This window comes from Dermacentor albipictus, chromosome 3, assembly GCF_038994185.2.
Source record: "Dermacentor albipictus isolate Rhodes 1998 colony chromosome 3, USDA_Dalb.pri_finalv2, whole genome shotgun sequence".
Lineage (NCBI taxonomy): Eukaryota > Metazoa > Arthropoda > Arachnida > Ixodida > Ixodidae > Dermacentor > Dermacentor albipictus.
In genome coordinates, this window is record NC_091823.1 from 123,388,472 (window position 1) to 123,401,626 (window position 13,155).

The 13,155-nt window shown below is 43.2% G+C and overlaps 1 protein-coding gene across 9 annotated transcripts in view; it reads right to left on the bottom strand.

The window, feature by feature from the left end:
* Positions 1-431: 431 nt before the first annotated feature.
* aop (anterior open) overlaps positions 432-13,155 on the bottom strand; it is a 184,417-nt gene continuing 171,693 nt past the window's right edge. For 8 of the 9 annotated variants that reach the window (XM_065441434.2, XM_065441426.2, XM_065441425.2 and 5 more), the window contains 3 exons: positions 11,772-12,006; positions 7,397-7,646; positions 432-4,074 (listed from right to left, as the gene is read on the bottom strand). In XM_065441434.2, the coding sequence (XP_065297506.2) occupies positions 3,906-4,074; positions 7,397-7,646; positions 11,772-12,006 (654 nt within the window). In that variant the 3' untranslated portion in view covers positions 432-3,905. The remainder of the gene's footprint in view (positions 4,075-7,396; positions 7,647-11,771; positions 12,007-13,155) is intronic. The other variant, XM_065441427.2, reaches the window with a different exon arrangement.

Here is a 13,155-nt window from a genome sequence, read left to right on the forward strand (position 1 = left end):
TATGTTTATATATTAGCTTCGTACTTCCTACAGATATCTCAATATTTTCAGAGATGACTTAAAATTCAGCATTTAATCTTTGCAACATCATAACTGGGCCTTCTCGATGAAGGCTCAAGCTGGTACAGAAAGAACTTGCCTAATGAAGGCACTGTCAATCAGTATTTGCCTTGAGGTAGACAACTTGCCTAATCACTTCACTCAGTAACTCTCACAAAATTTGCACATGTGATATCTGCATATACTTGCCCTTGAAAATATTGCATCATTCATATAGCTAGCACAACCACAGAGAACAGAGCTTGTATTTGTGTGCCAGTCAATGGTGTGCACGCTCTATGCTATTCGGAAAAAAAAAAAAAATAGGACTGTAATGCAAGGCATACGCTATAGCGTAAATATTTGCAATGTCACGACCACACAACACACTCTTGAAATGTTCCATGACGATTTTAATCACACCACAGCTCATTAAGGCTCATAGCAGCTCTTTAGCGCAAGCACTGGGCCTGTCATGATCACGTTTCTGCCATGACTTACACACTCCCTGCATGCATGAAATAGAGAGCTAAACATGGAAGACATGTTCAACATTAGATGATGTTTCAGCCAGTGTTTAAGGCCTTGTCACACTTGGTGATCTCAATAAATGCCCAAATAAGTATACAATATGAAAACGAAACCTAAGAAAGGGAAATCAAATGGGAATTTTCAGAAGGCCAATTGCAACACTCAGTGGATGAGGAGGCAGGGTCCATTGTGTACACTGCAGGTAAAATAACTTTCTTAAGAAGGGAATGAATCTAATTAAGGTAATTAAGGTACATTGTAAATGACTAATGCAAGGCCGGAAGACAAGAATAGAATGCGAGGGTAAGAAGTTGGCAGCACAGCAAGTAAATTTGCCTGCAGTGTAGCTTCCGCCAAAACAATACCTCTTGTGTTGTCATTGCTCACTGCTGTTCCGTTTCCAACGCTGCAATGCAACTCGCGGACATGTAGGGAACAGTGAGCCATTGTGCAGCATATGCAAGCAGTTCCAGCCTCAGCAATCTTGAACAAGACATCCAAAACAATGGTACCCAATGCAGGAAAGGATGAAAGGGCAATCTGGAAATTCCCTATTCGATAATTTACAGCACAAGATCTGAAAGTAAAGAAGGATGCAGTTTTCATGTACAGTAGACTTTCGTTCATTCCACTGTGGATAAAGACTACATTTCGGTCAATTTGACTGAAGCCGAAGGTCCTGGCCAGCACTCGTACTTATATATAGCATCATATATTTGAGATTTCGATCCTGAAATTAGCATCAGCCGGATAATTCTATCTTTGCTGGTCCTCTCGCATGCACTTAGACCCAAGACAGCAGTGCTGACTGCAATAGCGACAGTGCCCATCTTGGCTGTGTTAAAGAGTCTAGCAAATTCTTCGAACACATTATGTCATCTAAAATTTTCAGCCTGCACCAAGAAGATTTTAAAGCCAGAATGACAGCTCACAATCAATTATTACAATATTTACCCGACAGTAACAATGCTGCTTTCAGTCTGATTGCGAATACAGATTCAACGGCAAGTTATTTTGCATATTAAGCTAGCGGCAACAAGTCCCATTGTGTTCTTGGTGTTCCGGAGAATTGCACGCGTCGCAGGACAAGCTAGCGGAATGGCTAGTCTGGCATGGGCCACAATCTTGTTAGCGATTGCTGCAGAGTTGTGTGATAAATGCAGGATAGCATATGCGCCATGGATATTGCAGAGTCATCATGCTGTGGTTCTTCATAGACAGTGACAAAGCACTCATTTGATGACGACGTACGTTAGGTACATAAATTTCCATTCTGCGATGGTGAAGATCACTGGTTGCACAATTTTATTGCAAGAAACGGAGGAATGCTATGTTCTTCTTCCTAAAAGATCAGGTGTGCATTAGATTTCTACTTTGTTTAGGAGATGTGTCATTTTTATGTTAGCTTAAGTTTTCTACTTTGAAACCATAAAAAGAGGGTGTGCGTTTCATTCGGGTACATTTTAGAGTCGGGATAAATACTGCTAACTAAATTAATGGCATGTTTTCAATTGTTTTATCCTTCTAGTTTAATTAAAACCACCAGATAATTAAACCAATTTTATCGGTCCCGTCATGGTCAAATTAATGAAAGCCTACTGTATATTTTGCATAATGTGAAGAAAAGCAAGTGTCATACAGACTACAATGAATCAATGAATCGTTTGACACGGAAATGCAGAAAGAAACTTGCAGTACATGAAGCAACGACGTGTCTATGATATGGCGTATTGCACAACTCACATTGGGCCAACCTCCGTGCTCCATTATTCTTATCGAACTTTCCACTCATTCCAGATGGAAGAGAAAAAAAAAGCTTTTCAATGGCAACAGTTATTCGAAGATACTGAGGACAACTCAGCACAATGCAACGGCGCAATGCACATTGCAGCTAGGCACAATGCAAGCACAGCGCTCAACAAATCATGTACAAACGAACCACGAATGCTAATCATGAAGGCTCTTGCAGTTATCTTTCGCAATCCATTATCATGGGTGACGATGCCAAAAGTGCAAACCTAAGCAAATGATGACCGTGAGAAACAACATGAAGGGGTAGAAGAATGATTTGCTAGGATTAATTCATTTTTTATGGTTTGTGAGAAGAAAACAAAACAAAAACAAGGATAAAAACTTGCTCGCTAAAAACAGAAAAAAAGAAAAAGCTGACCCACATAGCAGCTGGCTTTGAGCGCAGTTGTCTTTGAAATCTCAAATCCATTCTTTTGGGACACAACAACTCAGCAGCGAATGAATGGCACATCACACGTTTCCTGCACTAGTCTCGAACCAATGTAGCTAACTATTGCCATTGAGATCAGCATGCCCCGTGAAGATAGCTACACACAGCCAAACTATCCCATGTAAAAAAATGCAAATCAAATAAGACAACTGCACACCTAAAAATATCAGCAGTGCAGAATCCAAACGTGCAGAGCCCGAAATGGTCACTTTGAAATCCTGTGTCACATCATGTCACACCTGTCATGTAGTTGTATGGACAGTGCCACCGCATGGCACCATGAGCAATATATCCATGTGGAAGCTTGCAAGGGCTTCTCAAGGCACTGTACAAATTTTTGCACACACAAACATGCATGTGCGCGCGATGTGCATACATTCACCTTGTACAAAGTGGACACAAAGGGTGTCTGCTTCACAGATGTGTCTGCTTCACAGGACGGTTGATGCCAGTTGCAGCGACGTGCAAAGCGAAACACACTGTTCACTGTTCACTCAATTGTGCTTTACGTCACCACCAAAGTCTCGGAAAAGTCACCGCTGTTGTCCGGCAGTTGCTGCTGCCACAATCAACTTGCGGACCATTACACATTAAGGGTACTCCTCGTGAGACCGCATCCTTGCACACGGCACGTAACGCTAAGAAATAGAAAAAAAAAAACGCCACGTCCACTACTATGCACACGACACCGGGGCGCTGTCTTGACACTGCTGCTACAAGATCACCAATGCCATGGGAGACGCAACACAAAACACCTGAGTGGACTGTAGGGACCTTTGCAATGCTTCGCACAGATGGGGACAATGACGGAGGACAATTCTTGCGCTGTCATCTGACACTAGGCGATGCAGCTCTCTACCACCATGCAGATTATCACTGTCACACACTGTCTCGGCTAAAAGTAAAAAAAAAACAAGCTGAAGGTGCGTTCATATAAGCTGTTTTTCATCAGGCACCAAGGGGAGGGCTTGCAGTGTGTGCCGTAGGAGGCACTCGGTGGCTTTCAAGACAGGGAAGGCAGGCTTGACGCCTGCACAGCCATTTGCAGCAGGTACCGTACGAAGAAAGGAAGCAAGGCACGGGAGGTGTGTGCTCAGTCGTTCTCGATACAGGGCGAAAGGCACTCTTCCTTGATGCTCATGTCTAGGGCGCTCGAGGCCTCTTCTTCCTCTCCCTCGCGGGCTGCAGCGGCGTCCGACACTGTTCGTTCCAAAAGCGACCGCTGCTTGCAGTACCGTAGCTCCGTGGGTGGCCGCAGAAACCTGTAGTGAAATCAAAGACAGAGAGAAGAAGGGCAAATTTCTTTGGCAAGAAGGCAAAGAGTTTGCTGAAATGATTCACAGTGTGACTGCATACTGCCGCGGACAAAGGTGAGAGTGTGAGCAGTGCAGAAAGTATGAAGGCTTCACTTTCAAGCAGGATGCTGACAGCCATGAATGCAGAATCACCACATTTCCTTTGTAAGTGGAGGGACTACTACTATGAAGTCATCAAAGACAGGCAGGGAGCGGAGCAGGGAGCAGGGAGCGGCATTAGCGTAGCCCTGTGGCTACGCTAATGCACTGCTAAGCTCAAGGATCGATTCCTGCCACGGTGGCCACATTTTGATGGGGGCAAAATACAAAAATGCTTGTGTACTCAGGATTAATTTTTGACCACCTGCAGTTCTTTAATGTGCCCCTAAATCTTAGCTCATGCCTCATAATCGGATTGTGGTTTTGGCATGTAATACCCAAGAGTTTAAGTTTTGGCAGGGATGAAAGCACAGTCATACTCAATGCTCATGGGACATGTCAGTCACTCTGAGAAAAGCTCTGAGCGTTCAGTGCTCCCACCAAATCTTCGTAGTTTCGTGCTATATTCGGATGGATGACGATTTCGCCTTTCATGAACCTTGCCCCACCTTTGGGATTCCACAGAACTGATTTGTCACATTTAGTGTCCATCTGCTTTGAGTTGTCGGTTATTTTGACCCCACTCTGATATGGTAGCCACTAGAGCAGTTAAGATGGTACAGCAATCGCCCCAGAAAGGTGTCCTGCGTTCCATCCCCAGAGAAGGACGAATTTTCCTTCGACTGCAAAGAGTTCTGTCTGAGAAACTTCGTTTGGGTTTCCGTCGTAGCTTTCTACTACAGTTTGGTGTATTACATTTCTCCTTTCATGAACCTTGCTCCGCCTTGCGGCCTTCCACATAACTGATTTGCTGCCAAATCGGTAACAGTGTACGATTCTGCCACTTCCAAGAACCCAGGTGAGCTTGCACTCATGGCTGTCAAAATCCTACTTCAAAGCCTTCAGTCTGTGTCTGCATGGGCCAAGTCTTCATCTCCATCCACAACAGTGTGCACGCACAGAATAAAAAGGTTTTGGCAATACAGAACCACCCACCGTGGTGGCTAAGGCGCTGTGGAGTAGTACAGCTAAGCACGAGGTCACAGAATTAAATCCCAGCCATTGCAGCTGCATTTCGATGGAAGCAATATGCAGAAACACCTGTGTACACCATGCATTAGGTGCACGCTAAAGATCCCCAGTTTATCAAAATTAATCCAGAGTGCCCCATTGCGTCATGCCTCATAATCAGACTTTGGTTTTGGCACATAAAACGAAATAGTTTTTTATGTGGTGTGTTGCATGACCCACAGCTGTGGCTTGTGCATGGTTCAAAGGCCAGTGATGATTGGGTGTTAGTCATCACCATTAGGTCACCTAGTCGCACTGCTTGGTCTTCGTGGACACATTTTTTTTTATTTCTGAGTTAGTTGCCGAATGAACCAATTTCAACTACACTGAACAATATCTGTACTGTTCGTTATGATGGGGCACATATGTGTAGTTATGCATACATATGGAACTTCTCAATCATTAACATGTGCTTGAGACATCTGCATTATGCATTGCCTTCACCGCACTACTATTCATCAAAAATTCCCATAATGATAAGGATGTGATCACTTCAAATTATGGACAATTTCACTCATGGCACGACTAGGAGAGAAGCTGAGATGTCTGGACAATAGCAGCTGCAATATGCCAATAAACCACAACAAACACCTTGATTATTCTAAACACAAATCATAACTTCAAAATGTGAACCTATGTACTACAGTTTCCGGCATAGAAGTATCTTAACTGCCAGCATCATTTACCAGAAACAAGTTTCAGATGAATATCTCGTGACCAGCCCTTGGAAAATTTCTCTCAGCCAAAATGGAGACTTGAATGTCACAGGTGAATCTTACTCATGGAGCACTGCAGTACTTAGTCACGCTAAATGAGAACACAATGCTAATACTGTTTAATACTGAGCCTTCAAGTAGTTAAATACCTCAAAGCCAATGCTGTATGGAGGTAGTGTTTGCAAACACAATGAACATTATTGCTGCAAATAAAGAAAAATTCTGGGGTATTACATGCCGAAACCACAATCTCATTATGAGGCACCCCATAATGCAGTTCTGGGCAGTATCGAAGATGCATGTACCTTAGGTACTATCTTAGATACCCTTTGGGTATCTTATATCTGTCGCATGATACATCTGGCTTAGATACCCTTCGATACCCTTTGGGTATCTTATATCTGTATCATGATACGTCTGGCAAGATGTGTATCAGTATCTGTATTTCTGATACATGATAGAATGTATCATGCATCTTAAGATAAAAATACTGCTATCGCAACACCACTGTGCGAAACTATAAACGTTGGCGGAACTCCGCTTCTCAATCTGGTACTGCTGCCACTAAGCCACCTGAGAAAAAGTAAAGGCAGCAACATTCCTTTATCTTTCTGCAAGACGAGCCCTTCAGCGAGGGTAGGTGGGAAATCTTGACAAGCTAGAACTGCAGAGTTTTATTTGCACCACCATGCAGAGGCTTCTTATTGACGTTCCTCGTAATTAAATGGCGACCCACTAGCTGGTCGGCAAGCAGAGCTATGACTCCCATGAATTACAAAAGCAATAACCAAAACCCACCGATAGTGCAGCGTGTAAAGAAAGAGCTGTCATGTTAAGGAGCTAGAGAAACCCCAATAAATTGTTTCGAAATGAAAATATTACTTTGGAAAACTTTGAGACAGCAAACATTTCATTCAATTGAAACAAGGTTGGTCAGAGTTAAGAAATTTCCAAGCAAATATTATACACTTCGATAATAAAAAATTTGCTAATGTATCAAAGCATCTCACGATAAAAGTGAAAAGTATTGCATCGGACACAATAACTACGGCAGTATCTTGCACCCGTATCTCAAATACTTGTTGCCTGAGTATCTTGTACCCTATCATGATACAATTTCGAAGTATCTTTGCCAGGCCCTGCCGTAGTGGAGGACATAAATTAATTTTGATCCCTAGGGGTTCTTCAACATGTGCCTAAATCCAAGTGCGCAAGTGTTTTTGCATTCTTGCCTCCACTGGAATCTGGCTACTGTGTTCGGTATGAAGCTCAGCAGCGCAATGCAATAGCTCCTAAACTACCAATCTAGGAGCCACCGCGGCGGGTCTGCAACATAAAGATACTAATGTGACAATAAAAGTAGCCTTCAGTGCTTGCTATTGCAAGGCAAAACAGTGTACTACCTGTAACAAAGTCGCTCGCCAGGCTCCTTCTGGAGGATCTTGACCCGATAGTAGTAGCGCATGGCACGCGACATCTTGTCGAAGTTCATGTTCAGGTGGTTTTTCTGCATGCCCCAGAGCTTGGCCAGCCGGTGCGGGTCAGTTATTTTGAAGACGCCCTTGGCCTGGTCCTTCCACGTGATGCAGTAGCGGTACTTCTGCTCGGGGTCATTAAGCAGCTGCTGCAGGAAGTCCCACAGCAAGCGGACACCTACAAAAGATTGTAGAATGCCAACAGAGAAAGTTGGTCCTCAAGCCCAGGGACAGAAAGCACAATTTTCTATCAAAAACAGACAGATTGTCTACTGCTTCACAGGTTAAAAGGACACTAAAGGCAAATATTAAAGCAAGGTGGACTGTTAAAATACCACTGCAGAAACCTTGAAGCACTCGTTTCACCCTACAAAAAGACTTTGTTTAAGTGAAAATCTCCTCTGTAGTGTTTGCATACCTCCAGCACGATTCAAATCACTCGTCCCCGAGCGGGGTGTCGCAATGTTGCACATGCCATCACTGCCCTCTACTGCCGTCAGTGAGTAAAACAGCGCCCGACAGCCGGTGTTATGGTTTCTTCTGCAAAACGTCAACGTATTTGCGAGAAACCAAGCCAAGACAGAACCGACAGTGCGAAAGAGGAAGGGAAAGCATGTGTCAAATCATGAACACAATCTTCCGACGCCTGTTTCGATAGGCCTGATTCTCTACTACTTGCAGTTTGTGCGAGTTTCGCAAGCCAGCAAAACAAGCACAGCACTACGCGATAACGAAAGTACTGAAACACAAACACATGGGTGGCGCAGAGTCCAGCGAAAAGGAAACGTTTTTACCACTCACGTTGTTGTCAAGGGTAACGTCAAAGAATACTTTTTTGTAAGACTCAAATAGAGCACAAGTAGCATTTTCTTCCATTTTAAAATGCAATCAAATAACCTTTTTATTATGAATGATTGAGCACTACTTAAATAATTATAATGAAAGGTCACTATGTCATCAGGCTAGTACTTGAATGTCCTGGTCGAGTCAAATCGTGTCCTGCATTTCCCTCAATTTCTCGATTACTGAAACTCTGTTCCGATGCATACTGATGCCTTAGACGTTCTCGAGCATTATTCTAGTACTGTTGCTTGATTTCATATTTGCCTTTAGTGTCCCTTTAATTTGTAAGCCGGTCATTATTTCACAGATACCTGCTGAAGGCACAAAGAATGGCTAGAAGATGTGCAGTGAACCAAGAACTAAGTGTATCACTCACCTTTCATAAGATTAGAGCACACAGACATGGATAAGTGTGGGCACTTCTGGCATAAATGTGTGAGAACTAAACACATGGCAAAAAAAAAGACTGTAGGTGTGACTCATGTAGTTGTTCTCTGACGAAATGCAGCAACATCTGTATTTGTATGCAAACACATTTTCTATGCTGGCTGCCTAATCTACAGTAGTTCTTCTCTAGAGTGAACGCATAGTATGTGCCTTGCCAGATACAGATTACTAGAGCACTCAGCTCTTTTTGTCAACCTAGCTACCAAAGCTATGTGTTATCATGAAGGGACACAAGCTTCACAGATGCTTTAGCACAGAAGCCCAAGAGGTTGCACAGGAAATGCAGGTTATTATTGGTGCAGCAATTTCAACTTTGAGATCGTGGCAGCTCTTATGCATTGTCACTATCAGCTTCAAGTCACTGAAAAAGGGTGTGAACCTGGGGTTCAACACTTTCCATTGTATGCTTTGTTGATGATCAAAATTGAGTGTTTTGGTCAGCACACAGCAGTGTTTACACCTCATATTCCATATAAAGTTCAAAGGCGATAAGATCCTATTGCACCCCGTGCACTTTGTGCCTTAGGTGCGAGTGAGAATGTGCAAAGGTGAGACAAGAAAGGTGGTGGCTTCACGAGTGCCGCCACCCCACGCTAGCAAAGGTAAAGAAGGGGAGGGGAGCTTGCTCGTGGTAACACAATCAAGCACGCGCTAGGGCTGGGGGGAGGGCGCGGGGGTTAAGGGGGTATAGTAGGGCAAATCGACCAAAAAACTTATTTTTTGATTTCATCAATAAAATATAATACACACTGTGGGGAGCAAAACAGTGCAGCGGCGAGCGCGTAGGAGCGCTCTAAGCCATTTAAAAATGGCGCCAAAAAGCGCGCCGCCTGGTATTTACACGTGACAGACGCGAGGGTTTGTTTACATGTTGTTTTCCGTCATTTTTTCAGTGTTTACGTAATTATGTTTACTTCACGTTTACGTAAACATAAAGAAAGGCTTTGGGGAAGACACCAAAAAAGTCAGAAAGTTTCTGTACTCTGCTGGTGCATGTTGAACGGTTGTAGTGAAGGTGCAAACATAAAAATGCGTTTTTCTCAATATCACTTTTTTCAAAATTTTCGGAACTTGATGTACCTTTTCTGTAAAACTATACAGCCCATTGCGCTGAAATTTTCCCAGAATATACTCACATCCCTTGCAAGTAATCTGAACCTAAATGTGTGAAAAAATCACTCAGGTATAACTAAAAAAAAAGAAAAGATTATTAGAAAGACCCTCCACGGTACGAGACGTGTGACGGCAATATTTTTTTTCTTGTGACGTAAATGTAGCAAAGCATTTTTGAAAGGTTCCAGTTAAACCCACTATTATACAGAATTATTCTGCGCAATTTCACGGTCATGCTGTTTTTTGTTTCTGAGGAAAGGTACATCTTATTTTACATCATAGCTTAAAGTTTGGTTCTCAAATACACAAAAAATAAAAAAGGCCTGCAGTAAAAAATTAAACCAATTAAGGCCAACACTATTGCTATTGAGCGTGCAGAATTTCACGCTAATATATAGAACAGTTGTTGAGATATAAAGCTGAAACCAAGATAGTTCATGCACCCTACCATACCCCCTTAAGTTGGCGCACATCGTGAATTCCGGTGCACCCCTCGGCCGTGGATGCGCATGGCTGTAAGCGTGGCTGAGCGTATACGCACCCATGCACCCTGCTTTAGAGGTGATCTGCCACGTGTGCAAGCGTGGCACTGTCTTCCCGTGTGTTTAGTATTAAAGGTTGGGTAATCTCGAGTTTTGGTGACCCGTTGGAGGGAGAGGCAGACGAAGAATTCAGTGCCCACTGCAGGCGCTTTTCATGATAGCGTCGTCCCAGTGCAGATGACGCTGTCAGCCACGGAGGCAGAGTGCACATGAAAGTGTGGCTAGCTTCGCTTAATTTGTACCGCCAATGTGAAGATATCGTTGAGATGGCATGAAACCGTGTCATTCGTCGCCAACTCCCAAATTCATCGAAATGATTTGTTTCCCGATTCAAATTTGCTTTTTTTTTTTCGATTGACCGATAATTCAGAAAATTCTGCGACACCTTTCCGTGCAAGAAATATTGACCAGCGACTGCATTTATTTGTATAAAAGGTCGAATTTCTATAGAACAAAATTTCAATATAACGAAGTAAATTGCCAATTTTACTTGCTTCGTTTTACCGAGGTTGAACTGTATAACCAGGCAAGTTCTACAGAAATCCACAAAGTAAGCATAGACCTAAAGAAATCGTTTATGAACATTAATTTGTTAGCGCAAGAAGATCATCTGCAGGCTTTGCTTCATGTCATCTCTGAGCTAAATCACAAAAAAGCACTCTTGTACTTCCAAGTGCTTGCCAAGTTCCTACAGAAAAAAAAAAAGGAAAGAACAAGAGCCAGCCCTCAGCTGAAGTTCCAAACATCCTATGAATATTTTGCTTTCACGGCAGAGCTGATCACTGCATGGCTAATCCAAAGTGAGACATTGCAATTTAAGCTTGCACACTCATCATTACTGAACACCATCACCTGTACACGTGAAATGAATAACGTAATGGAACATTATAAGCGTGCAGCTAAGACATGGGAAAATAAATGTCAATGTACACTAGAGAGGAAACGTTGATAGCCGATGTTCTAGTTGAGATTACGAGCAATAAATGCAGTTCATCATGTACAGCTGATAAACAGTAGCATATCAGAGTAACAGGTCAGTGCCAAAGGAAGGAAAACTCAATTCATAGTGGCAGAAGATTAGATAGCGATCTGATTAGAAAACCTACAAGCATAGGATGAAATTGCATTCCAGTGAGCAGAAGTACTAACAGGATGCTTAGAAAGACCATCCCACAATAGACCTAAATAGACTGATGATGATGAAAGTCATCACACCGTTCTCGCCAAGGAGTAGACATGCAGTGAATTATGTGTGCCCGATAACATGTATTCAACCTCATTCCAAGGTTTTCCTTAGCAAAACTACTTGTTACCATTTTTTTTTTAATGAGAAATAAAACCAAATGAGGCACACTCACTCATCTTATCACCTGGGGCGTCAGCAACAACACGGCCAGTTGAGGGTGCTGTCACTGGAGGCACAGCGAGCGCCACCGGAGGTGGCAGCTGCGGTGGCTTGGCAGCCACGGGTGGCATCATCGAGTGGAGTGCCACGTCAGGGAGCATGCCTGGAAACGCCGACATCCCTCCCCTCGGTGGGAAGACGACTTGGGTCGGCGGCGTTGGACTCCGCCGCACTAAATCCACGACACCCTGCAAAACGGTACGAGAAGGCAGATGCGGTGTAGCCCCAAGTAGTAGCACGTCATGTTTCAGCATGCCACTGGCGAGTTTGAACACACTGCACAATGCAGAAGGACACCAAAAGAAAAATAAATGCCATGCCTGAAACGAAAAAAACAAAAGCAAGGCATTCGAGTGCACGGGAACAAGAAAGTCAGGATTTTGAGCAAATTCTTCAACCTGCTACTGAGATATGAATTTAAGCCACTAAGCTGACATCGCAACACGTGGTGAAAAATAACACGATAAAACAGATGCTTGATGGAGAATGGGCAACAAAAGTGCCACAAGCACAATGATGCCACTAAATTTCAATATGCTAATGAACTTCAATGTAACGAAATCCTCAATGTAAGAAGTTGTTGTACTTTTCATAACTTCATGTCCATTGCGCACAATGTGATTTTAGGCGAAATATAATGAAGTGTGTTTATCCACAATTTATATGTCCTGATATTTCTACAGTGCCATGAAAGAAGATCTGAGGCATTAAATTGAAACTATACCACAAGTGCCAGTGGTCAAACAAGTCATTTACACGTGGTTGTTTGCGGCATTGGACTTCGCTGCACTAAATTCACAACACCCTGCAACATTATACAAGAAAACAGATGCGGCGTAGCTATGCCTTCCAAATTGGAGGCCGTGCGGTAAGAGTGGCAAGTAATCAAAAATGCAAAGCAATGTGTGTGTGGTCTGTTCTTTCTTTTGATTGGTTACATCAGTGGCATCATCGGTGCCATCGACAGTCATCAGCCCACAACGTTTGCACCCCACCGTAATGACAGTAGGAGTACAGCAGCAAATACAATGTCCTTTTGTTTTAGGACAAAGAGAACAGCTTACAGGCCGTGTAGTAGCAAAGAGAATGGATGTAGTGCTCGGTTTGGAACACTCCGGATTTTCTTGTCACTTGAAGTCACAGGATGCCATCTTCAATTCGCTTAGGAATTCAACGAGCAGCCTACCAGAAGCGTTTTTAAACAGTTGAGGTTAGAAACCCTTATCTGATAAAGAACAATGGAAGCATAGTAACCCTGCCTCTCACACAGCACTATTGTTCCTGCCAAAGAAACCCTACACGATGGCCAAATTCCATCGCTGCATCATCAGTCGTCA